At 55.5% G+C, this 26389-nt stretch overlaps 2 protein-coding genes across 2 annotated transcripts in view; both read left to right on the top strand.

Moving 5' to 3' along the window:
- Window positions 1–13185, top strand: part of IFFO2 (intermediate filament family orphan 2) — a 47369-nt gene extending 34184 nt beyond the window's left edge. The window contains exons 3-10 of the mRNA XM_055398833.2: window positions 746–806; window positions 2063–2158; window positions 3300–3440; window positions 4665–4804; window positions 9427–9547; window positions 9663–9755; window positions 10641–10771; window positions 12362–13185. Of these exons, the coding sequence (XP_055254808.2) occupies window positions 746–806; window positions 2063–2158; window positions 3300–3440; window positions 4665–4804; window positions 9427–9547; window positions 9663–9755; window positions 10641–10771; window positions 12362–12467 (889 nt within the window). The 3' untranslated portion in view covers window positions 12468–13185. The remainder of the gene's footprint in view (window positions 1–745; window positions 807–2062; window positions 2159–3299; window positions 3441–4664; window positions 4805–9426; window positions 9548–9662; window positions 9756–10640; window positions 10772–12361) is intronic.
- Window positions 13186–17919: 4734 nt separating this feature from the next.
- The window catches only part of ALDH4A1 (aldehyde dehydrogenase 4 family member A1), a 33410-nt gene continuing 24940 nt past the window's right edge, over window positions 17920–26389 (top strand). Inside the window, exon 1 of the mRNA XM_088843057.1 lies at window positions 17920–18167. Coding sequence (XP_088699183.1) covers window positions 18106–18167 — 62 coding nt within the window. The 5' untranslated portion in view covers window positions 17920–18105. The remainder of the gene's footprint in view (window positions 18168–26389) is intronic.

The following is a 26389-nucleotide window of genomic DNA, read 5'->3' as shown; positions in this document are numbered from 1 at the left end:
TGCCATGCCCTCCTCCAGGGGATCTTCCCCACCCAGGGATCAAACCCAGGTCTCCCGCATTAAAGGCCGATTCTTTACCATCTGAGCCGCCAGTGAAGCCCAGGCATTAAATAAGTGAGACTTATACCTCTTTTTTGTTTCAATAAAACAGACCTGGGTTTGAAGTCCACCCCATCCCTTAACTAGCTGTGTGTCTTTGGGCAAGATATCTAACCTCTGTGAGCCTCAGTTTCCTCATCTGTCAGAAAGGGATGACAAAAGCCATGTGGGAGATGTCTTTGTAGGGTAGGGTAGGTGGCAGGACAGATTGACTCTGAGATTGCAGTGGTTGGCACAAATAAAGTTTGTTTCTTGTGGGTGCAAAGGAGAGCCTGAACGTGGTGTTGCCAATAGCCTGGCACCTGAGAACAGCCTCAGTACCACGTCTCGCAGGAACGGAAGGAGCAGCAGCATTTGTGTAGCACCTCATGCTGTGTGTGCTCAGGGCCGGGGTGGTGGGCCCTCCCGCCACGTCTCCCAGCGGGGCTGTGCTCACGCCCGGAGCCTGGCACTCGTCCCCTGGCATCATGCATCAACCCACTGCCCCCTGCCTGGGAGCTCCGGGACACAGGCAGGGCTGGAGTCCCTGCCGCACCTTCCTCAGCCAGCGTGGGGGCGATCCAGGGTGGGTGCTGGCACTGTGCCTGGGGGTGGGCTACCCGGGGGAGGCCACCCTCTGACCTCCTGTCCCTCTTGGCTGTTGCAGATGGGAGGAGGAGCTCGCCAAGCGCATGAACCTGCAGACCATGGTGGACACGCTGCAGGAGGTAAGAGGTCCCGACCAGGCGAGGCTGGGGGCCGGTTCCCACACAGCCTCTGGACTGTGTCAGCTCAGCGTCTCCTCCATGGAGCCGGGGGCCTCTCCTACCTCCCCTGCTTCAGGGCTGGGAAGGCACCCCCGGCACACAGTTGCAGAAAAGCCTGGGCACAGGAGTCCCGATGCTGTCTCAGCCACGCAGGACTGGACTTGGGGCCGAGTGCCTCGGAGAGGGCGGGTGGGCTTCTCGCCAGGTGGGCTCCCAGCCCAGTGGGCGCTCCGTGGCAGGTGTGAGTTCGGCCTCTGGCTTTTCTGGCTTGGTGGCTCTGTGTTCTGGGCCCTGCTTCACACAGGCTGATGGCGCACCCGGGGCAGCAGACTTGACCTTCTCAGCTCTGTTTTCCTCTCAGCCAAATGGGCACAAGAGTGGCAACCCCGTGAGAAGCCATGGACGGCTCTTTTTAACACTGAAAAAAAATCGCCTTCTGATAGTTAAAGCATTGATCATCTACATAAATAACCAAAGAAGAAAGGAAATAAGCATTGATCTAAGGAAGTTAGAGAGGGATTAAAATAATGTCAAGGAGACATTAAAAGACATCAACATCAAGGAATGGTTTTTTTTTTTTTTCAAGGAATGGTTAAAATAATGTGTAGAAGGAAAAGGATGGACGTTTCCCGCCCCCGCCACCCCTGCTTTCTTTTATGAGAAAAGGACTTTTTACTTTACAAACGTAACATGTTCATGGGCCAACATTTGGAAAGTTCAGAAAAGCACAGAGAAGAAAACAAAACTTAACCTCGGGTTCTCCCTGCCCCACCGTTGCTGAGTTGGTGTGTGACCTTCTGGTCCACTGTGTGTCCGTGTTCAGGCCCTGGGAGTGTATGCTCAGTGAGGGTAAGCCATTCTGGAGGTCAGGGATGGTCACACTTTGGCACTTTGACAGACATTGACCTGCTGGCCTGACCCACCGCAGTCGCTTTCATATCCACTCTTTCTCTCAGCGTCTGCCATGGAGTTTTCCATCCAATGAACGGTTCTTGGAAAAGAGTTGTTTTAGGCCGAGGGGTGAAGTGAGGGCTGAGCGGGGAGCCAGGCTGGGTCAAGGTCTTGGCTCCTCTCCCCCGGGGCACAAAGGCACCCGGCTTGGTTGGCTGTCAGGCGTCCATCTGGGGCTCTAAACCCAGGTGTCCGGCCTCTCCGCCCCCCCATCGGGGAGCCTGCCCAGCCCCCCTTGACCCCTCCCTGGTCTCCGTCTCCCGTAGGCAGCGCAGGAGGCGGAAGCCATCCAGGAGGAGATGAACGAGAAGATTGAGCGTCTCAAGGCCGAGCTGGTGGTGTTTAAGGGGCTCATGAGTGACGTAAGTGCCTCTGGCCGCCACCCCCCAGGTGTCATGACCCCCCCAACCCCCCCCACCCATCATGCAGAACGCTTCATTCACTCCGAGGCTCCAGAGCTCGGCTTCTAGTTAGAGTCCTGGCTGGCTGCGTTTGACCTGTGAGGATGATGGATGCATCGGAGATCAGGCCCCCTCCCCGGCGCCCCCACCTCTGCTTCCCGTGGTCTGAGTAGAGATGCATTAATCAGCTGCTTAACCCATCCGCCCGCCCCGGGCTCCTCTGACGGCCTGTGTGCGTTCGCTCCGACTCCGCCAGCTCACCAGCGTGGGGGCGGGGGGCGGCCAGGGGCCTCCGTGTCTGGGCACAGGGGGAGCTGATGGCAGGCTAAAGGGGACCCCGGGTCTGGTCTGCACCGGCTCGAGAGGCCACCCGGGCCAGCGGCCTCCCGGAGGTTGCTCTGTTGAGTCGGGGCTGGCCGGCGTGCGCGTCCTTGGGACAGTCGGAGCCCCTCTGAGTCACTGTGGGTGGGGGGCAGCTGTTGGCAGAGCAGCAGGGCCTCCTTCCTGCTGGGGACCCAGTTTCCTGCCTGTTCGAGCCACAGGCGGTGTGTGGAGAAAACTGCAGGAGGGAGATGGAGTCCGGGACAGGTGCCTCCGCTGGCCGTGGCTTCTGGCCCTGGACGGCGTGAGGCTGAGTGGCCGGGAGAGGGCAGCAGGCTTCCCTTACTGGGGTCTGGGGGACCCCCACCCATCCGAGGTAGCCCCCGCCGTCAGCCTGGAGGAATCTTTTCAGGGGCCAGGTGGGGCAGGCCCGCCGCGGGAGCAGGGCGGCCCTTCAGCGCTGGGACGCGTCTTTCTTTTTCCTCGTTCTGACAAAACCAACACTGACGCTGAGTCTGCTGAGAGGATGCCTTCCGGCCCTTAGGAAGCCCGGCAAACAGTCTCCCTCAGTCCCCACAGCGCCCACGTCCCCCCGCCCCCTGCCCTGAACCCGAGCCACTGGCCCGACCCTTCATGCCCAGCAAAGGCTGCAGGACCCCTCTCGGACTGCGGGGACCTCCTGCCCAGCACCTGGGGGTCTCCACCCCTTTGTCTGGCCAGAGCCTGGGGATGCCTCCCCCCCACCCCCCGCTCACATAACCCCCTGCTGTCCTCCCTGCAGCCCATGACAGACCTGGACACAAAGATCCAAGAAAAGGCCATGAAGGTGGACATGGACATCTGCCGCCGAATCGATATCACGGCCAAGCTGTGTGATGTCGCACAGCAGCGGAACTCGGAAGACGTGTCCAAGATCTTCCAGGTGACGAGGGCCGCCCTGCTCACCAGCCAGCACTGCCCGCCCTGGCCACCCTGCCCCAGACCCCTCACACCCCACCCATGGCCCTCCCCGCCTCCCCAACCCACCCACCGGTAGCCTTTGCCCAACGCTCCGGCCTACCAGGAAAGTGTAGAATCAGGGACTGCATAGACTCATAGGCACGCGTGACTCCATCATCGAGGCTGACCGCTTCATCCTACGTCCGAGGACACCACTTGCCTGGGGGGTGGGGGGCGACGTGACAGGCTCCTGGAAGAACGTGGCAGCAGAGCTGGGACGGGAACTCAGGTCTCCGGCCCCTCCAGGGCTCAGTCTGTCTGTCCACCTTGGGCCCCCTGTCCTGCTCCCTGCCTCTCCTTCTGGGAGCGGGGGCCGGGGACCAGGGCCGTGGTCGGGGAGCCCTGGCCCTCGAGCCTCAGAATTCAGAAGGGGAGCTGTTGACCCATTGACTCTTTTCTCATGCCCACATCGAGGCTCATTCAGGCCCCCACTTCCCTACCTGCAGCGAGCAATCGCATGTGTCCACAGTAAAGGCGAAGGGTTGGCACTGGCGAGCGTCCTCCAGGGAGGGCTTGGGGGCCGGTCCAGCTGCCCGAAGGGCGTCTGTCATTCTCCAAAGGCTGCTTCTTGAGTGTGGGGTTGTGGTTTGGCTTTTGCTTGAGCCCAGGGCAAAACAGTGTGTCGTTGGCTTTAAGTCTGTGACTCTGGATGTAGTGGGGTGAGGTCTGGGCTCCCCTGGGCGCCTTCTTGCTGCCCCTCTGCGGGGAAGCAAGGGGCCCATTCAGCCTTCGTCTGGTTTGTCGCGTCTTGTCTGCTTGGAGTGGAGGAAGCTCGTTGAACCCGGGCCTGCCTACCTGTCGCCTTTGCATGGGAGCAGGAGGGCTCTGGGAAGCATGGAGCCATCTGACCTGTGTAAGGGCTTCTCTGTCTCTCCGGGGAGCTCTGAGACATCTGGCCGGCCGAATCTCCAGGCCTCCCAGGACAGGGAAGGGGCCGGGCCGTCTGTTCCTCCGTCCTGCATGCCTCCCCACCTCACGCTTCCTGCTAACGCCACCTGCTTCTTAGAGAACGTGCATCCTTCCTGGCAGTGGCCGCCCCAGCCACACTCCATCCGTCTCTTGGGATGCCACCTCCCTTCCCAGTCCACCCCGCCCTCCATTCCCGCAGAGCCACCCAGTGACCCTGATCTTTCTCTTCCTGGGTCAGGTTGTCCCCAAAAAGAAAGAGCGTAAGGTGGCTTCCGACGACGACATCTCCGAACAGGATGGGGAGGTGAACCGGTTCTCAGATGACGAGGTTGGCTCCATGAACATCACAGACGAGATGAAGCGCATGTTTAACCAGCTGTGAGTACCCTTGCTGCCCTGGCGCCTGGGGCTCCTCTCCGTTTCCCCAGATTGCTAGGGCAAGGGGCGCAAACCGGTGCCCTGGGCTGGCTGACAAGTAGCCTCCAGATGTTTTGTTGGCCAGCGTGTGTTCTGCGAGAATCTGGACTCATTTTCAACATTTAGTATTTGGGGAGTTTCACATTTTCAGAAAAGGCCAAACTGGTAATAGTGCTCATTTCTGTTGTTTAGTTGCTGAGTTGCATCCGACTCTTTGCGACCCCATAGACTGTAGTCCACCAGGCTCCTCTGTCCGTGGGATTTTTCAGGCAAGAATAACTGCAGTGGGTTGCCATTGCCCTCTCCAGGGAATCTTCCCAACCCAGGGGTTGAACCCACGTCTCCTGCTTGGCAGGCAGATTTTTTACTGCTGAGCCACTAGGGACGCCAAATAGTAGTCATATTTGTGGACAGTTTTTTTTCTTAAATTGCGATATAACTGACATTGTAAGTTTATTTTAGTTTCAGATATGCAAGATTATGATTCGGTATTTGTATATATTGTGAAATGCTCACCACAATAAGCCTAACATTCATCACCATACAAAGTAAAAAAAATGTTTTTTTCCCTTGGGTTAAGCACCGGCCTGGGTTAGTGGCAGAGTCTGGGCTCTGGTGTGGTCAGTGGTGGGCTGGAGCCGCTTTGTACCAGCTCATGAAAGCTGATGTCTGCACACTGCAGGTTCAGCAGTGGCATACTAATAGGTTAACATTTGCCATGAAGGGAAACTGTCACATGCTGCCCATCCGGGCTTCCCTGGTGGCTCGCGAATCTGCCTGCCAGTGCAGGAGACACGAGTTTGATCCCTGGGTTGGGAAGATCCCTGGAGAAGGAAATGGCAGCCCACTCTAGTATTCTTGCCAGGGAAATCCCATGGACAGAGGGGCTGGACGGGCTGCAGTCCATGGGGTCACAAAAGAGCTGGATATGTAAGTGCCAGCGCCTGGGCAGCCCTCTCTGGCCTCTGCAGACAGCTGGTTTGCTGGATACCAGCTGGGTGTGGCTGTCCAGGGCAGGGACCCACTGAAGCCTTGGACTGTCCATGCTGCACTTGCAGTCCTGACCCACCTCTGGCTCGCATCTGCGTGGTGTCCCGGGTTGGGTGGGGAGGGGAGCGGCTGCAGGCGCGGGCTGATTCAGCTCAGGGCCGTGGTCAGATGGCAGGCTGGGGCTGCATCTCTGAGTCTACTTCCCCCAACCCCACGGGCCTGCCCTTGCCTGCCCTCTCCCCAGAGTCCCCTGCCGTTGGTCCCCTGAGCCCTGGCCCAGGGCTCCATCTTCCCTCACACCCCCCTCCCCTCCTCCCCCCACCCCCTGGTCTCTGAGTCTCACGGCCGAGCATGCTTTCTGGCCTGATGTCCCTCCCCGGGAGTCCTGGGTGTCCCAACATCAGGGCTGGATTTGAGCGCTTGACTTGGATGAGCTGTCACCACCCTCACGGCGCCCCTCCAGGAGGGCCTGTCCTGTCACTGGTGCCCCTGCCATCATACTCGTTTCGGAAGCCAGGGGCCTGGGCCTCTCCAGACCCTTCCTGCCGTGCTTGGGGCTGGCCCAGGGTAGTAGAGTCCAACGCTCACTCCGCTCCTCCCTTCATCACAGATGAGGAAACAGCTCAGGGAGGGCAGGCGGGTCAGGACAGAGCCTGGATCTCGGTCCAGTGCCGTCTGTGTCCTCAGAGAGATTTCCCCCTTTCCGTCTCTCCTGCCACGCCGTCCGCACCCTGGTGACTTGGCAGGAAGGTAGGAGCTGGGCCCAGGCTGGATGGGTTTGCGTGACACTTCCTTGTGCTTCCTGTCCTGTCCCCTTGAAACAAAACTGAGTGGGTGCTGTCTTTGCGGAGAGCGGGGGTTGCTGTTTTGAGGGTAACAGGGAGACTCCTCGGCTCTTGATTCATCTTTCAGCAACCCCCCACCCCATCCCTTCTCATGGGCTTACAGGTGGCGCGAGTGGTCAAGAACCCACCCCCCAATACAGGAGACGTGAGAGACGCGGGTTCGATCCCTGGGTCAGGAAGATGCCCTGGAGGAGGGCGTGGCACCCACTCCAGTGTACTCGCCCGGAGAATCCCTTGGACAGAGGAGTCAGACACGACTGAGGCTGCTTAGCACGCCTCCGTTCTCACGGTCTCGTCTTTCACCGATGAGAGGGGCTTTGGAAGAGAGCCCTTGGTCAGGTCTAGGTTTTCTGAGTGTTGCTGTGGGCAGTCTGGAGTGTCCAGCTGGGTTTAGGCCCCAGAGACCCTGGCTGGGCTCATTCAGTTGAATTAAAGGGCTTCTCTGAAGAAATTGTTTTCCCAGAAAGCAGGTAGGGTCGGGGGGGGGGGGGAGTGGAGTGAGCTAAAAGGCTGTGCTCCGGGGTCTATGCGTTTTCTTCGCCATGCTGCAAAAACGGGCGCCTGAGTGTTGACAGAACTGGGTTTAGTATTAAACCGATCAATTAGATTGATCTGGTTGTCAAGTTGGCTAAGTTAAAGCAAAACAAAATTCTCTGATCACCCCTCCACCCTGGCAGTTCTCACCAAAGCCATCAGACTGCACCCTGGGCAGGGCCCTGGCCCCCTCCCACTGACCTCTCCGCTGGCTCTGGGCTGAGACCCAAGCCAGAAGCTGCCACCGGCCAGTTCCTCTGAAGTCTTTGAATAGCTGCACCCATGTCAGGGCTGTTTTGGTTTGATCAAAATCAACTGCTTGGGCTTCAGATCCAGGAGAAGGGGAGGAATCTGCTCCTTTCTCTGCTCCATGGCCGCGCCTCTTCCTCGATCCCACCCCCCACATCTGGGGGGACGGGGGTGGGGGCGGTACGGGGGGCGCCTCTTCTGAGTCCTCCCTCTTGTCCAGCTTCCTGTCCTTTCTTCTTCTCCATTACTCAGCCTGGATTTCCCTCTGGTCCCAGCCGCCGGGAAGGAAGTGAAATCATCAGTCCAGTATGCGATGCAGTGATGGGTCAACCCTTGACCCAGGGGCTTGCCCAAAGCTGTCTGGCCAAGGGGAGGGCAGTGCCTCCCAGGGCACCCGGGTCCCAGCTCTGGTCGCTGGATGCTGGGAGCCACCTACAGGCTCCCGCAGGAACTGCTTTTTGGTGAGGAGCTGGGCTTGAGGGGGCGCTCTGGACAGCACTTTTCCTGAGGTTCTTGCGCTCTGTCCAGAGGCCCCAGCAGGTTGAGAGCAGTGCACTGTAGGATCCAGGAAGTAGTTGAAGGAGTGAGTGTGGGCAGTGGGGAGAGCCCTGGGATGGGAATCAGGACTCGGGACCCACATCTGCCTCTCCAGCTGATTCACCGGGTTAGTGCAGACCTCAGCCTTCCCATCTGAATAATGGGTGTATTGGGCTGAATGATTTTTTTTTTATAGTCCCCTGCAGTTGGGGTCGGAGAAGGCAATGGCAAGCCACTCCAGTATTCCTGCCTAGAAAATCCCATGGATGGAGGAGCCTGGTAGGCTGCAGTCTGTGGGGTCGCTAAGGGTCAGACGCGACTGACTGACCTCACTTTCACTTTTCACTTTCACACATTGGAGAAGGAAATGGCAACCCACTCCAGTGTTCTTGCCTGGAGAATCCCAGAGACGGGGGAGCCTGTTGGGCTTCCGTCTGTGGGGTCACACAGAGTCGGACACGACTGAAGTGACTTAGCAGCAGCAGCAGCAGCAGTTGGGGTAACCAGTATATCTGCAGAACTCCCTCAGTCCCAGATACACCTGCACAGTCCATCACCCTATTTCCAGTTCTAGTGAATAGGGAAGCCCAGAAATCACTCAGCATTTGCATTCAAATTCGATTTCCAGCATGTATTATTCTAGAAGTTTCCACCTACTCCCTCTGAGCCTCAATTTCCTTACCTGTGAAATGGGACCAGCAGTCATACTGACTGTTCCATACTGAGGATGGAATGAATCACACTTTAATATATGCCTAGTCATCAGTCCTGTGATTGTGTCTTGATGGGGTGGAAAAAGCCGTAGAAAAGAGAAAGATCTGGCTTTTAGCCCTAGTTATTCTTTCTGAGCTGCAGTTTCCTCATCTGTAAAACGGGAATAATATTACCCACCTTTCTGAGTTGCAGAGAAGATTATATGAATCATCTCTGGGATAGCAGGGGCTCCAGAAATGCGTTGTTAAATGAATGGAAACCATTCACAAGACGCTATCTTTAGTCTTCATTAATGAAAGACTGGCATCTAAAGCGTCTGCCTCTAATGCGGGAGACCCGGGTTCGATCCCTGGGTCGGGAAGATCCCCTGGAGAAGGAAACGGTAACCCACTCCGGTATTCTTGCCTGGAGAATCCCATGGACGGAGAAGCCTGGGAGGCTACAGTCCACGGGGTCGCAAAGAGTCGGACACGACTGAGCAACGGAACGGAACGGCATCTTTAGAAATATACCTTTTAACTTGTATCCATAGTACATAAATACATTCTGTATTTGAAGAATTGCGGTCCGTGGAGAAGGCACGTGTCCCCTCTGGCTACTGCTCTTGTGTTTTTGGACAGCCGCCTGGCAGGCCCCACCCCATGCCGTGTGCTCCCCCCTGCCCAGGCCCCTGGAGCCTGACTGTTCCCTCATGCCCGCCCGTGCCCCCCACAGGCGGGAGACCTTTGACTTCGACGATGACTGTGACAGCCTGACGTGGGAAGAGAATGAAGACACGCTGCTGCTCTGGGAGGACTTCACCAACTGCAACCCGAGCCTCGACCTGCAGGGCGAGGTGAGCTGCGAGGCGGGCACCGGAGGCGCCTCGTGTCCACGCCCCCTCATCCTGCATTCTTTCCCAGCAGCCCCCACCACCTGGTTAAGTTGTCTGCTCTGTTCCATTTCTCCAGCAAGAGGAAAACCTGGGCAACTTGATCCATGAGACCGAATCCTTCTTCAAGACAAGAGACAAGGAGTACCAGGAGACGATTGGCCAGATTGAGGTGAGGCATCCGCTTGTTCGTGCCCCCCGGTCACAATCCCCGAGGCCCCCAGTGATTAAGTGCCCGTGTGAACAGGGGCTGGGAGAGCAACGCAGACACCAGGACTGGGAGTCGGGACACCCACTGATTCTCCTGGCCTGGTGCTGGGCAACTCACCCCTTTCTTGGGTAGGGCCTCAGTTTCCTAATCTGTAAAATGGGGGTGGTGATACCTCTCTGCCCCAGAGAGGTTTTTTCTTAAGTTATTTGACTGACATGGTGATCTCACAATAATGGGAACTGACATTTGAATGATGTCAAGTGACACTGGGCCCCGAGCCCTTTAAAAATACACCTTCGTTGGTATTCTCTTACCCTGTGTGTGTGCCCGAGGGGGACCTGGGTGCCTCCGCCCTGTGCAGTGGGTACTGTGTGCCCATTTTACAGAGGAGGAGATGAGGTGAAAGGGACCCCCCAGCCAGGAAGCGGCCTGCAAGCTCGGTTCTCCCTGCTCCAGAGCCTGTGTGTGTGTGCTTGGCACACCTGTCTGTGAGGGTCAGGCGTTGTCAGGCGGGAGAAAGGGAAGCCCGGCTCCTCCCCGAGGGATGGGGCGCTTGGTTGAGGGGAGGGTCAGAAACGTGAGCACCCTTTTCTAATGCAGTCCGCATGAAGGAGTGCCAAGGCCAGCGTTGCTCGGGCTACCCTGGTGGTTGCTAAGCAACCACTCACCGTCCACCAAAAGTGATTCTAGGGACCAGTATGCAGAAAACAGAGGATGTGGAGAGCCCGGAGGGTGTGGTGCCCTGGGACGGCCCCAGGGCCATGGGCGCTGAGGGTGTGAGGGGGCCGCGAGGCTTGCTGTGAGGATGACGGGGCCTGCCCTCTCCCCCGTGTTGGCTTTTCTCAGCTGGAGCTGGCCACGGCCAAGAGCGACATGAACCGCCACCTGCACGAGTACATGGAGATGTGCAGCATGAAGCGGGGCCTGGATGTGCAGATGGAGACCTGCCGCCGGCTCATCCGGGGCTCCGCAGACAGGTACCCGCCCCTTTTTAGTGTTCACGCTCCCCGCTGAGGCAGCCCCGGCATCCCGGGGGGCGGGGCATGGGGCTGCAACGCACAGCCTGGAGAGTCCATCTGCCAACCCATCTGTCCGTGCAGCCAGCAACCATTAGCCACCTACTGTGTGCCTTACACATCTGATCTCACGTGACCCGCACAACCACCCTGTCCCCTTGTTGGGGGACGGTACAAGGCTACTTTGGGAAGCCTTGCTTTGTGCAAGGCCCTGGGGATACAGGGATGAACAGGTCACAGCCCCTGCCCTCCAGGAGCCCACGCCTCACTTCCTGCTGAGCTGGTGGGTGGGGGAGGTGGGCGGGGCTTACATGGGTCCCGAGGAAGCAATTTTGCTTCCTTTCCCATCTTCTACCGAAGGGCAATGGCACCCCACTCCAGTACTCTTTCCTGGAAAATCCCATGAAAGGAGGAGCCTGGTAGGCTTGCAGTCCATGGGGTCACGAAGAGTCAAACAGGACTGAGCTACTTCACTTTCACTTTTCAGTTTCATGCATTGGAGAAGGAAATGGCAACCCACTCCAGTGTTCTTGCCTGGAAAATCCCAGGGATGGGGGAGCCTGGTGGGCTGCTGTCTGTGGGGTCGCACAGAGTCGGACACGACTGAAGTGACTTAGCAGCAACCCAAGGGCACATGAGTCTGTCCCCAGGAGACCAACACGCATCCGGCCTCTTTCCTTGCAGGCACAAAGACAGCTCCTGCCCTTAGGGAACACGCAGCTTTTCGGGGGAGTGTGTGTGTGTGTGTGTGTGCAGTTGCTCAGTTGTGTCCGACTCTCTGTGACTTCGTGGACTGTAGCCCACCAGGCTCCCCTGTCCATGGAATTTTCCCGGCAAGAATACTGGAGTGGGTTGTCATTTCCTTCTCCAGGGGATCTGCCTGACCCAGGGATCGAACCCGCATCTCTGGCCTTGGCAGGTGGACTCTTTACCACAGAGCCACCTGGGGAGACAGACATGTCACTGATAAAAGGGCAGATGCAGTGCTTGGCCCGAAGCGCAGACGTGCTAATTACCGCCCTTTCTCTCATTGCGACTGTTCCTGCTCCCTGTGAGAGTCCAAGAAGCAGGGGGAAGCTTTGTGTGTGTGGCCTGGGGCTTAGCACGTTACCTTCAGCTCACTGATTCCCAGGACCCACTTCTGTAGTTTCCGTTGTTTGGATAGAGGATGTGCGTGTAGGCAGGGTAAAGGGCTTGCACCAGGCCCCCCAGCTCAGCAGTGATAAGCTGAGAATTCGAACCCAGTGCTGTTAACCGTTATTCTCTGTGGCCTCCCTGGGCTCTGAGTTAATTGCCCAGACGATGGGAATGCAGAAGCTGAGCTGGACGTGGTTCCTGCTCCCATGGAGCGCTCAGCACCCGGTTATCTCACGAGGTCTCAAGAGCCTTGTTTGAGCCCTGAGCTTCGAAGATTCTAAGGAAAGCAGAGAGGGCGGGTCTTGGCGAGGATCCCCCGTGCAGGCTAGGTTTTCCAGGAGGGGCTGCTGCATCCTTCCTGCTGTCTGCCCCAGGCTGCCCTCTGAAGTCTCCTGTTCTGTTGTGCCCTTCCAGGAATTCACCATCCCCAAGCTCCGTGGCCAGCAGCGACTCAGGAAGTACAGACGAGATCCAGGATGACTTTGAGAGGGAGGCGGACGTGGAGCCCATGGTCAGCTGATGACTGAGGCACGCCCCCCCCAGCCTGTGCCTGGTGGTCTTGGCGATGGGGCCTCTGCACGCCTCTCCCCACGGGGCCAGGAAGTGGGGCTCCCAGCCCTGACCACGCAGACTTCCTACGCCCTCCCTTCTCTGGAGGCCCCCAGGGACCGCTGCTTCCTCCCTTCCTCTCTCCGCCCACCACCAACCAGGGCCCCTTCTCCACCCACCCAGGAATGGTGCTGTCAATCTCTATCGTACTCCATGTTACAAACGCAGACTTCTGTCCAGACCATGCAGTGTCAACTGTGCCTTTTCCCTTCAGCTGAGCCACTTTGAGCTCCAAAGGATTATTCCTAGCAGGTGTTTTTATACAAAACTCTAAGGTGAGGGCGGGGGTGGGGGGGGTGGGCAGCTGTGGTCAATGCCTTTTTCTACCCTCCCACCTGCTCCTCTGATTGGCCATGAGCTCTGCCTTCCCTCCGCTACTGGAGTGGATCTTGGGATGGTCCACCTCCCCCCCAGGAAGGCGCTGTCTGCCTTCACCTTTCCAGGCCTGGGTGGGGACTTCCCGAGGGCATGTCCTTTACTGAAGGGGAGAGAAGGATCAAAGGAGGGAGGGAAGGACAACTTTTTCTTTTCTTTTTGGATCGAGTGGCAAAGCAGAGGGAGAAGGCACTGTGGGGGAAGGTGGAGCCTCACTGTGTTTAAACTACTATGCAAAAAAAAAAAAAAAACAACAGAACAAAACAAAGCAGCTTGCCTTATACCATTGAGGGAGGCGGGCCCTCTCCCAACCAGCTCCTTGGTTTTCCCCTGGAGCTGGGAAGGAGGCAGAAGCCAGGGTGATCTCTCTCTCTCTCTCTCTCTCTCTCTCTCTCTCTCTCTCTCTCTCTCTCTCTCTCTCGCAGCCTCTGCGGGTGAGCACTGACTTGGGAGGGGGTTTGGTCAAGGCTGGTAGCGAGGCGGGGGTCCCGAGGACCTCAGCCACCTGACTGCTTGCTTTCTTGGGACTTCTGTGGGTTGGGGAGGTTGGCCAGGGGTGGGGGGTGGGGGTGGGGAATGTCTTTTATTGCCCTGATGTGTTTTTTTTACCCCCAGCCAACAATAAGGGTTTATAGATCTGAAATTTCTCTGTGAGAAAGTCTGAAGGGGGCCAGGCCTGGTATCCACCGCCTCCTCCAGGGAGCTGGGTCAGTACTGTCTGCCAGCATCTTGGTTCTCCACTGTTTGGAGATCTCCCCGGCTGCCCACTGTTTGGCCACCAGCGGGCACTGGAAAGGGAAGCGGAGGGAGGCAGCGGGGACTGCTGGCAGAGAGGAGGTGGCCGGAGCGGGAGTTCTCCTGAGAGCCCCGCTCATGGACATACACTCAACTCTACCGTAATTCACTGATTGATCTATTGGAGAGCTGGTCTGAGCCAGTACCTCTCCAGACTTGAGTGGACTGAGTCAGAGGGCCTTGCGTGGGGGCCGCCCTCAAATCTCAGCTGGGAGCCCGCAGAGCAGGCTTTACTTTTTTTTTTAGTATCTTTTTGGACCCACTGCTCACTACCAATCCCCTGGTGTGATTGGGGATTTTTGTTGGCTCAGGCGCTCCCCCTGGAGGTCAGAGGAGTGAAACGTGCCCAAGGACCAGAGCTCCTTACCACCCCACAGCCTGTGTCTGCAGGCAGAGGAGGGGCTCTCCCCAGAGCACCAGTGATCTGTAAGGGCCTCCTCTCTCTTCTGTTTCCCCACCTGTTTTGCAGTCTTAAAATCACTGTATATAATATTCATATTATATAATTATATATATATGGAGAGAGAGGAGAGTGTTAGTTGTGTGTAATTTTTATTTATGAGAACTTGGTGGCCTTTATTGTGAGTTTTTTCCTTTTTTCTTTTTTTGCTTTGTTTTTGTGGGGGAACCTCCTGCTGGTTCCCTGTAAAAGTCTGGCTGAACGTCTTCCATTCCCAGCATCTCTTAGCCAGATAGTCCCTCGTGAGGTACGTGAAGGGACGAGGTTTTGGAGGAGAGATCACCCACTTCCTTTCCTTCTCACTGATCCTTGTTCTAAAGGTTACAGGGTTCAAACAGATTATTATCGTCGTTATTGTTATTGTTGTTTTTATTTTAACCAAAGGTTATCAGAGCCAGTTGGGCTTGGACCTCAGCTGCTGAAAAGATTTTCCGTTTCCGGGAGGGTGGGAAAACGGCCACCCCCCCCCACCTCCCGCCCCGGGCTTCCTCTGCCCAGGGTGAGGGAGGCATTGAATGCCGTGGGCAGGTGGGCAGAATGGAAGCCTGCCTCAGGGTGGCGGGAAGGTGACAGACCTATCTTTAGAGTTAATACAGTAAGGCAACAATGTAAGTATTTAGGGGGTAACTAAGGTTACTATGGTGATTGCTGTCCAGTAGTGTTATTTTTCCTTTCCCCCTTGTATACATAGGATATTTGTCTTTGGGGACTAGGGTACTCTGAATTTATCTAGGAAGTATGGAAGTGGCAGGAGCCAGGGTCAGATGCTGGCCAGAAAGATCCATCCTGCTGGTTTTCAATAGCTGCTCTCCCTGGGGAGCAAGGATTTGGGGCTGGTGGATGGGGGGACAGCAAGAGTGTTAGTGACCTGCCTCCCGGGTGTGGTCCTGGGCTTTGGCCTGGCTGCTTCCCTCCCCACCAAGTTCTTTTTTGAGTTAGTTGCCAGTGGGCCCCGCTTGCCCCCTTTGCCATGGGCTCACAGCTTGCCAAGAAAGACCCCAACGCTCGCTGGGGCAGCACCAGGTCCAGTTGGGACCAACTGGTCCGTCCTTTGTAAAGATGTAAATACTTAATTTTGGTTTTCTATTTCTTAACCCAGTGTCATATTGACATTGGTATTTCAGAATTGTTCTCAGATGGGTTCTCCTGTGCTGCCCTCTTTTGCTCTCCTATTTTGGGGGGGTTTTATAAAAAGAGAGGATTGGGGAGGGGCAGGGAGAGTAGCTTCCTTTGGGCTCCCTGACTGTGGAACACACACACACAGTTCTGAGATTCTGAACAGGGAAAAAAAATGATTGACAAACACATTTTGTTTTCTTGTGGCAATATGTCTAGAGGTCTCTGACTGGCATGTCCATCATGGACTTAGCTCCGTGGATGTAGCTCAGACGACCTTTGGAGAATCAAACCACTTTGGCTTGGGATGGGGGAGAGGGTGTGGGGCAGGGGGTCATATAAGGTGTAACTTAAGCTAAATGTAATCTATTTATAAAGCAAGAGACTCTCATCTATTTTTATGAAAGGAAAGGTTTTTTAAGTCTAGGGTAGGCAGTATGGTAGCCCAGCATTTTTCTGTGGACAAGATGCATGTTGCTGCTGGATTTAATATAATCAGTACCCCTCACCTTTTCTCATCACCTGCTCATCCATACCCATGGGCAGCTTCAGTGCAAAGGTCACCCCTCATCCCATTTCTTGACCCTTGATCCCCCAGCTCCTTGGTCATTGGAAGACCAGGGGGGCGGGCACTTGTGGTAGTGGGTGGGCAGTGGGGAATTCAGAATGGAGTAGGGTGGTGGGAGGGAGAGGGGGTGCTGGGTGGGGGACAAGCTCTGCTTCAGAGGGTGGGCTCTGATTAGTTGCTCCGACTCTGGTCTGCCAAGATCCATTGCCAAGTCAGCTGTATTTGGGAGAGAGCTGAGAAATGAGTGGAAGATTTCGAGGCTCGGGGTGGGCTGTGTGTTAGTCTCGGGCAAATCCCTCCCCATCCCCCCTGCCAAGCCCTCAAAGCAGTGAGGTAAAGGCACCCTCCGCCCATAGGCTCCTTCGTGGACATTTTCGCATCTACCTTATTTTTAGCCCCATCCGGGGAGACTTTCTATCCTGAAGTCCCATCCCAGCCCACTGTTGCTGTTTGTCTGCCAGCTGGGTTTAGTGTCAAGGGGAAGGGGGGGTTTATACTCATCGAAAGACTACTGACCCTACCGGAAACCAACCTGTTTACTGTATTGTTGTAAATATCATGCCCTTTATATCCTGTATATTGGCTTCTTTTAAATAAAGTGAAATGTCTTAGAATTGGTGCTTTTTTAAAAAAATTTAGGATAAAGTGGTGATCGGGCAGGGGCAAGAGGACACGGGCCACATAAACACTAAAAGTCATTGGCTGGTTAGTGATCAAATAGGGAAATTTTACATCACCTCACATCTCACAGTAAAATCTCTGGAAGTAGTTAAAGCAGGAATTATTATACATATGCCATAGAAGGGGAAGAGACTGAAGAGTAACTAGCGTAGCCTTTGGAACTGAGGGCCTGTTAATCATACTGCCCTTTGAATCTGCAAGTTTTCCATTCTTCGATGGAGCAAGCCAACTGTCTTGTGCCATCTTATGTAAGTGACTAGCGTCCGTGGATTTTGGTATCTGCAGGGGCTCTGGGAACCAATCTCCCACCAGAGGAGGACTGAAGTTTCCTTTTCCACTCCCCACTCTTTTGTTTAAATTCTCCAAAGTGCCTTAAAGAGTGTGGCCTCCCAGATAAAGAGTAATAATGAAATAATGAGGAAGTTCTAAGGTGGGTATTATTACCCCCACTTTACAGACACAGAACTGAGGCCCAGGAAAGTTACATATTTTGTCAATGTCACAAGGAGAAACCACGATCAGCATCGGAACTCTGACTCCTAAGCAGGTTTTCGGTACACACCGCTGGAGAAAATACTAACAGGTACATTAGAAGAGAGCGTTGGGAACGTTGTTAACTACTTCAGGAATAGAACGGGCCCCTGAGATTCCATCCTCAGAACTTCAGAATCTGGGTTGTTAATAAAGTTCATGTGCTCGTGCAAAAAACTTCCCGGAGAGAAAATTCAAATTTTGGTCCGGGGCGCCAAAATAAAGCAGAGGAATAAAACGGATTCCGCGTCCAGAGCTTTTCAAGGGAAGTCCGAGCGCAGACTGGCTCTGGTTTTATCTTACATTGATCGTAATCTGCAAGGAAGTAGACCGATTTGTCCAAGCGCTATGCCTTAGGAAGCTGGGTGGCTCCGCTCCAGGTCGGGAGTGGAGGGCGGCTGCGTCCCTACCAGGAGGCTAGAGCCAGGCTGCAGCCCCCGAGGTGAGGCCTGAGGCCGGCCACGACGAGGCCCCCTGCAGGGTGGAAGAGTCTGGCAGCCCCGGGCCAAGAGCAGCGAGAGAGTCCGCGTAGGGCCTCCAGCGGCACCTGACCCGCAGACCCTTCCTTCCTTCCCGCCTCACACGTGCCCCATCCCCGCTCTCTCATTGGCTGCTTCTGCCCCTCTAATCCCGGCCTAAGCAGGTTGCAACTTAACCGCCCCTCTGATTGGTCCGGGAGCTCTCATGGCTCACTCTGATTGGTGGGTGGAGCTCACGCCCTCCTGCCCTCGGCCCCCGTCCGAGGGCAACCGGGTCATACCATAAGGGGAGAAGGGGGAAACGCGTACGCTTCGGGGTTTCGCTCTCGGGCTGCTTCGCCCTGCGTCACATGGAAGCGTCCTTCGTCAGGCCCTCGGGGGAGAATTCTGTTGGCAAGAGGCAAACACAGAGGCGTTTAGGCAGGGCCCGACTTGGAGGGCAGTCCCCCCCCAGCCCGCCGAGTGGTGCGCTCCAGGCGGGGCGGTGCCGTCCGGTGGCTCCAAGCGGGGCCGGTCCAGCGAGCGGCCGCGCGGGGATCCCGGGATGCTGCTGTGTTCGGCCGCGCTCTGCCGCGCGCTGCTGGCCCGCCGGGGGCGGGCGGCCGGGTGAGTGAGCGCCGGGCAGGCCGACGGGCGCCTGCTGGCCCCGGGGCCCCGGGAGTCGCTGGGCGCGCCCCCAGCCCCGCCCCGAACCGGGCTCCCTCCGGGCCGGACCCCGAGCCGGGCTCCACCCCTGCCCCCGAACCGGGCTCCCTCCGGGCCGGACCCCGAGCCGGGCTCCACCTCCGCCCCCGAGCCGGGCTCCCTCCGGGCCGGACCCCGAGCCGGGCTCCACCCCTGCCCCCGAGCCGGGCTCCCTCCGGGCCGGACCCCGAGCCGGGCTCCATCCCTGCCCCCGAACCGGGCTCCCTCCGGGCCGGACCCCCGAGCCGGGCTCCCTCCGGGCCGGACCCCCTCCGGGCTTCCCAGAGGCTCCCCTCCGCCGGGGGTCGCTTCCTCTGATGCCGCCCGACACCCACCTCCTCCTGCGATGTCTCCGTCTCCCGAAGGGCTTTCAGCTAGGCGGTCCTGCCCACCGGCGGGTGGGGTGGGGTGGCTCGGTGCCCTCTTGGCTCCCAGCGCTGAGAAAGGAGCGCCTTGTCTTTCTCGGGATGGATAGACATTTGCCCGCCGCCGGCGCACAGCCTGCTCTGCGGGCGCCTCTGTTTTTTTTTAAAGCACATTTCGCCTCTGTCCTCCCCACACTTGATTTCACACTCAGGACCCTCCCTGGGGTCCCTCTCTCCTCTGGACTGGCATTTCTGTTTCTCTCTTTTCTCCTTCCCCATTTTTCAAGTTAAGCGTTGGTCAGAAAAATGGACTCCTTTCTTCTGATAGGTGGAATAATATTTGTGGAGTACGTGTAACATGCCAAACCTGTGTCGCACACTTGGCCTACGTGCCTTATTGTGACGATTCGTAAGTTACGACACATGAAGTGCTTTGAAGAGTGCCTGGCAGGGAGGCAGTGCCTGTTGCTATTAATCGTGATCGTCATTATCACCCTTTTTAAACTTCACCGGTGGGTAGCTTTGTAGTGGTCCGAGTGGAGCTGCCCTGCAAACCCTGATTTGCAAACCCCTCCAGTGTGGAGTGGGATTCCTGGACCTTCGCCCTCTCAGGGACAGATGTCCTCAGAGCCCTTTTCTGCACCCCTGGACTTGGTGGAGAAGGTGGGTAGGAACAGATCCTGCCCCAGAGGGGCTCACGGTTGGGTGAGGCTGCACTCCTATGGGCCCGTGTGTCTGTCCCCCTCCCTTTTAGAGCCGGGCAGCTCTGGCCCCAGTTTGAGTTCTGTTTGCCTAACCCCTAGGACTGATCAGTTATGTCTCCCCTGCTAAGCTGTGCCTTTCCCAAGTTAATCAGTGTCCCAAGGGATGGTGCGGGGTGCCCTGGGCGCGGATGCGTTTCAGTGCCGCCGTGTGTGCTCTGTGCAGGGACAGCGGGGGGTGGGGGGGGGCGCGGAATTGGGAAGAGGACAAGGACGAGGACTCTGTTTCCAGACTGAAGTTGGGGGCCCGGCTCGCTGTGTCCTCAGCGTGGTCTCATTTGCAGGCCTTTCCCTGCATTCTTTGACCACCCCTCTCAGACCCTGATGGAAGCCATATAGATGCACGTGTCTGCCGAGTGTCTCCCCAGTGCATGCGTTGTGCTGAGCACTGCAGGCAGGGGCACCCAGGATGGGAGCCTTCCAAGACTTTTCAGTTTACTGGAAGAAAGCCTTCTACATAAAACAAACCAGAAAGCCTTCTAATGTCTGGTATAAAAACACCTCTATTCTGGGGGAGGTGGGGGCTGGGGCATGGGGTGGGGGGTGGATGGAAAGCCCGCAGTAGTTATAAAGCAATCACGTACCATAGGCCTGGCCCTGTGCAGATAAGCCCTGCATTATTACCGTTTTACTGATGGGAAACTTATCTGTCTGTTAAAAATGTTGAGACTAAAGGCTTCCCTAGTGGCTCAGCAGTTAAAGAATCTGCCTGCCAAAACAGGAGATGCGGGTTCCGTCCCTGGGCGGGGAAGATCCCCTGGAGGAGGAAATGGCAACCCACAGAAGAGCCTGGTGGGCTTACAGTCCATGGGGGTCGCAAAGAGTTGGACATGACTTAGCGACTAAACAACAGCAATAAAATTACCTTCTGTCTGACTCCAGGCTCATGCCTCCTGAGTGGAGAAAAAACATTTTGCAACCAGATCTGCTGGCTCAGGTTACCTCTTTGGATATAGCAGCTGGCTCGATGCCCCAAGATAGGGTTTCCCAACCTCAGCGGTATTAACGTTTGAGTCTGGTAATCCTTTGCTGTGGGGGCTGCCTGTGTATTGTAGAATGTGTAGCAGCGTCCCTGGCGTCTTCTCCCTGGATGCCATGGCATCCCCCAGTCATGACAACAAGAAAGGTCTCCAGGCATTGCCAGATGTCACCTGAGGGGCACAGTTGCTCCTGGCTGAGAACCACAGTTCTAGAATAGTTTTGGTGTTTGGCCACTTGTTTAAGTATTTGACAGCTACTTAGCGTATGCCTGTGGCGTGCCATGTCTGCGTTTATGGAGAAGCAGTTTTAGAACATTTTTAGTGATAACTCAGTGTCCTATACGTGAAATTCTAGTGCTGACAAAACCGTCTCTTGGGAACCTGGGATGGGTGATGTTCTGTAGTGTTTCCCATTTTGCCTGGAGTTCCAGGGATCTCAACCAAGTTTTAAGCATACTTTTTTTTTTTTTTAAGTGATCTGTTCAGTTGCTTAGTCGTGTCCAACTCTTTGCAACCCCATGGACTGCAGCACGCCAGGCTTCCTTGACCTTTGCTGTCTCCTGGACATCAAACTCTCACGTCCATCGAATCAGTGATGCCATCCAGCCATCTCATCCTCTGTCGTCCCCTTCTCCTCCTGCCTTCAGTCTTTCCCAGCATCGGGGTCTTTTCAGACGAGCCAGTTCTTTGCATCAGGTGGCCAAAGTATTGGAGCTTCAGCTTCAGCATCAGTCCTTCCCAGTGAATATTCAGGACTGATTTCCTTTAGGATGGACTGGTTGGATCTCCTTGCAGTCCAAGGGACTTTTGAAGTGGTGGTCCATTATTATTGTTATCTTAAAATGTTTATTTATTTATTTGGCTGCGTCGGGTCTTAGCTGTGTCACGTGGGATCTTTTATTGCAGCACATGGACTCTCTAGTTGCCGTGTGCTGGCGTAGTTGCTCTGTGGCTTGTGGGATCTTAGTTCCCTGACCAGGCATTGAGCCTTTGACCCCTAAATTGCAAGGCAGATTCTTAACCACTGGACCACCAGGGAAGTCCCTAAACACACTCTTGACTGTGCAATTTCTTTGTATTTAATTAGAATGAGTCCACTGTACAAAGTACAGATAAAGCAAAAAAAAAAGGTGATGAAGGTCACCTGGCAGCTCACCAAGAGGTAGCCATGCTGTTACTTTTGATGCCTAGCCTTTTCATGGTCCAGGAATGTATATGCTTTAGAAAAACAGCATGAAAATGGGCTCCTCTGCAGATACTTTTTTGTAGCTTGCTTTTTCAGTTAAGACTTACCTCCCTTATTATATGTCCCCAGGCCCTAGAACTGTGACTGGCACCTGGTAAGCCCTCGGCAAACATTTGGTGAATGAAAGAATGATCATGTGATTCCTTCCTTGTCAACAGAAATTTATCACAACCAGTCTGGGAGCTGGTCACCATGAACAGCTGCCTTTACGGATGGGCCAGGGATGGTCACTCAGTGCTGCCGTTTACCTTTTATGTGGATGATTTTATTTAGCTCCTCAGCAACCTGTGACGTAGGTGTTATGCTTCGTCACTCACTCGTGTCCAACTCTGTGTGGCCCCGTGGACTGTAGCCCACCAGGCTCTGCCTGTGGGGATTCTCCAGGCAAGAATACTGGAGTGGGTTGCCATGCCCCCTACCAGGGGATTTTCCCAACCCAGGGATCGAACTCAGGTCTCCCAAATTGGCAGGCAGGTTCTTTACCGACTTCACCAGGGAAGCCCCATGATGTACGTGTTATTATCCCCATTTCACAGACTAAACAACTGAGGCCTGTGGCAGTTAAGGAAAACTTGTCCAGGGTCTTAAGCTAGTAAACACCAGAGCTCCCAACTAACTGCCTTTCTCTCTTTCATTAACTTTGTCATGGGCGTCCTCTGCAAAATCTTTGGTTTTTTTGTTTTCTAAATTTTTTGTTTCTGGTTTTGGCTGCATTGGGTCTATGTTGTGGCACTCTGGCTTTTTCTAGTTGATACTCAGGCTTAGTTGCCCTGTGCCATGTGGGATCTTAGTTCCCTGACCAGGGGTCAAACCCACGTCTGCTGAATTAGAAGGCGAGTTCTTAACCACTGGACCACTAGGGAAGTCTCTGCAAATTCTCTTTGGAAAGAGCCAAGATACATATTTATCACTGACTTGATGGACATGAGTTTGAGTGAACTCCGGGAGTTGGTGATGGACAGGGAGGCCTGGTGTGCTGTGATTCATGGGGTCGCAAACAGTCGGACACGACTGAGCGACTGAACTGAACTGATACATTTAATAAAAGAATTAAACTGGGCACCTAGGAAACTTACAGTAAGTGTTGAAATTTGTCCCTTATACACTCTCGTATCAGACCTCACTGGGTGCCGGGGTCCAGAGGTGACTCCAGCCTGGCCCTGCAATGTTAGGGAGCTTGTGGGCTGGAATTCGCCTGCAGGACTCCTGGTAACTTTGGCTGTCTTTCAGCCTCTCTGCCTGCCTAGTCTTCCTAACTTCAAAACCACCTAGTGCTTGTCCCAGCCCGCCTGATGCTGTGCTGGCCAGGAGCCTGGTACGTCCCACCATTCCCTGGACATACTCTGCCCTTTCGTGTCTCTAGACAGTGCCCAGGTCAGTGCTTCCTGCCTGAGTGCCCTCCTCCGGTGAACCTGCGCTCACCCCGTGCTTTGTGGCTTTCTGTCCTTTGGCCCAGTGCCCTGCCTGTGAAATGGGAGTGGTCCTGTTGACAGCCGAGTTGCACCAGGACTCGAAGGACATGAGTTTGAGTAAACTCTGGAAGATGGTGAAGGACAGGGAAGCCTGGTGTGCTGCAGTCCGTGGGGTCGCAAAGAGTCAGACGTGACCTAGCAACTGAATAGCAGTAGCAAAGCCCGAGGATTAGAGATGAAGTGACAGATGGCTTGCTGGGGGCCTGGGGCCCAGTGTGTTTTCTGTGAATAAATTGAGTAAAGGAAGAAGTAGAACCTCTAGTGATCGGAATACTTGCCTCTAAACTTGTGAAGATCCCCACTCAGGCCGCAGCCAGCACCAGCACTCAGGCCTGGGGGACTTGGCTTCTGGTGCCCTGCACCTGGCTCGGCACATAGCTGGTGCTCAACGGTTGCTGTTGGAGTGGCCCAGCAGACAGCCCTGGGTGGATCCTGGCCCCACCTGTTCGCTGCCCCTTGTTCTCATGTGGAAAAGAAAGAGTAATGGTAGCTGCCTTGAAAATGAATTCGTATGCTAAACCCGCTGTGAAGAGCGGCCAGCACTGGGACTTTCCTGGTGGTCCAGTGGTTGAGGCTCTGTGCTCCCAGTGCCGGAGCCAGAAAATTGTTTGGGTTCAATCCCTGGTCGGGGAACCAAGATCCTACATGCTGCATGGCACAGCCAGAAAAAAAGAGCGGCCGGCACCTAGAAAACTTACATCGCTTCCAGCATTATTTCGATCTCCTCACCCACCAGCGGGCATCGCTATGGATTGAAAGCCCTGGGCTGAGGTGGCAGGGCTGGTAGACACCCGTGTGGCCCTGGCCAAAGTCACTCCCCACCTGGGGCGGCCTCTTTGCTCAGGGCGGGAAGAGAGGAGGAACCTGTCCCATCAGGGTCTCTGAGATACTCCACGCTCTTGTTGTTTACTTGCTCAGTCGTGTCCGACTCTCTGTGATACCGTGTACTGCATGCAGCCTGCCAGGCTCCTCCATCCATGGGATTCTCCAGGCCAGAATACTGGAGTGGGTTGCCGTGCCCTCCTCCAGGGGATCTTCCCAACCCAGGGATCGAACTCAGGTCTCCCGCACTGCAGGCAGATTCTTTACCGTCTGAGCCACCAGGGAAGCCCAAGAATACTGGAGTGGGTGATCTTCCCAAACAAGGAATCAAGCCTGCATTGCAGGCGGAGGATTCTTTACCGCTGAGCCACCAGGGAAGCCCTCCAGGTGCTTCTGCCAGAGAGGGTCTCCCGAGTGAGGAAACCTGGGTTCAGGTCGTGCTCTGTCACTCCGTGAGCTGTGACTGCGAGCCGTTACTCTCTGAACCTCAGCTTCCTCCCCCCAGCCCTGTCCATCAAATGGATGTAGTAATAGTCTGCAGGGTAGTATATCTGTCGGGTAATCACTTAGCGCCACACGAGGCATGCCATAAATGCTTCAGAAAAGTTCCTTGAAGTTTTCCAGGGCAGCTTATCCTGAGCTTCGGGCGTGGCTCTGCACTTTTTCTCCGCTCTCTTCCACCCCCAGCCCCTTATCTCAGCGATTAGGAGAATTGGTCTTATCAGGTCTCAGATAACAGCTGAAAAGCCCCGAAGCTGAAGGAAGGAAGGGCAATTTCCTTTCTAGTCCTCTGCTTGACCTTGGTTGCCCCCTCTCCAGCTTCTGGGGACCTGCCTCCAGGAGTCCGGTCCTGGGGGCCTGGTGTCCAGCTGTTTTCAGATGTTCCTTAGATGCGCACTACGGTCTGGGCAGCGTAGGAACACAGTCCAAGCTGTGTGATGAGGGGTGTCGTCTGTGAGGTGATCTGATAGGGGCCCCATCCAGGTTGGGCAAGGCTAGTATCCCTTGCAGAGGGGGTGAGGGAAGGGGAGGGAATACCAGAATGGCAGGATTACGGCTGACCAGGTGGGAGGGGGTGGGAGGATGGGAAATGAGCCTGGAGGCTTCAGTAAGGATTCTTTTTTTTTTTTCAGTAAGGATTCTGATTCTTTATTGTAGAAGAAATGAGAAGCCACTGAGTAGTTTTGAGCTGAGCACTTACCTTCTGTCTCTCTGTGTTGATGACGTTTTCATGTTAAAACTAAGAAAACTGGTGAAGTGAAGTGGCTCAGTCATGTCCGACTCTTTGCCACCCCTTGGACTTGTAGCCCACCAGGCTCCTCCATCCATGGGATTCTCCAGGCAAGAATACTGGAGTGGGTTGCCATTTCCTTCTCCAGGAGACCTTCCTGACCTTGGGGTTGAACCTGGGTCTCCCGCATTGTAGGCAGACGCTTTACTGTCTGAGCCACCAGGGAAGTCTGAAAACTGGTAGCTGATACCAGCTCCTGCCCTGTGTGGGACACAGGCTGGTTGGGCTTCCCTGGTGGCTCAGCTGGTACAGAATCTGCCTGCAATGCGGGAGACCTGGTTTGATCCCTGGGTTGGAAAGATCCCTTCGAGAAGGGAAAGGCTACCCACTCCAGTATTCTTGCCTGGAGAATTCTATGGGCTGTATAGTCCATGGGGTCGCAAAGAGTCGGACACACTGAGCGACTTTGGCTTTCACAGCCTTTTTTCACCTTCTGAGCTTCTGCCCTGGGTGGGCCATGGGGCTGTTTATTCCAGTGGTTTTAAGAGGAGCTTGGAGTCAGTGGAGCCGGAGTGGCTATTGCAGTCGTGCAGGCAGAAGCCCATGCTGTCTTGGACCAGGGTGGAGTCCTGGGGGCGACCTGGGAGCCAGGGCCCCTCTGCTTCCCGTCACTTTTCCCCTTTATACATTTCAGAGCTCAACATTCCCGGTTGCAGGAGATGTTTTGGTCTTGCAGCCTTTTTAGCTCAGATCCTAAAAGGATGGGTGGGTTATCTATGCAGAGGGTGGGTCAGGATAGCTGGGGTCTGGACTGTGAAGTCACCAGGTGAGCAAAAGCGGCACCCTAGGTGGTTGGAGGAAACCGAGTCAAATTCCAACTCTGCCTTATGTTTCTTTCCTGAAGCGGGAGGGCTGAGCGCTGCTCTAAGGTGTGGATGGACTCGCCTTTGCATCCCAGAGCCAGGCACCTGCCAGGTGCGATGAACACATGGGTGGCTGAGACCTTTGACCCCGTCTGAGCTGTCTCTGCATCCTTGCCCTGTGGGAAAGACGTATGCTGACTCATGAATGAATAAGCGAGGAACACAGTCTTGCCTGGAAGGGCCTTGCAGACCCTTATGAAAGCCCTGGGTCTTACAAGTGCTTCATTCTGCCTTCCCCGAGCCAGTGGGAGGGTGCTCTTGTCATCCCAAAGGGCCCATGAGCCAAGGGGGAGGAAAAAAGGCTTGTCAGGCATTCCTGGATTATTTTTGGCTCTTAGTTGACT

This window comes from Moschus berezovskii, chromosome 2 (assembly GCF_049115385.1).
Source record: "Moschus berezovskii isolate FMDL1 chromosome 2, NW_MosBer_1.0, whole genome shotgun sequence".
NCBI classification, from domain to species: Eukaryota; Metazoa; Chordata; class Mammalia; order Artiodactyla; family Moschidae; genus Moschus; species Moschus berezovskii.
The sequence above is the reverse complement of the archived record's forward strand: the minus strand, read 5'-3'. Positions and strand labels throughout refer to the sequence as shown.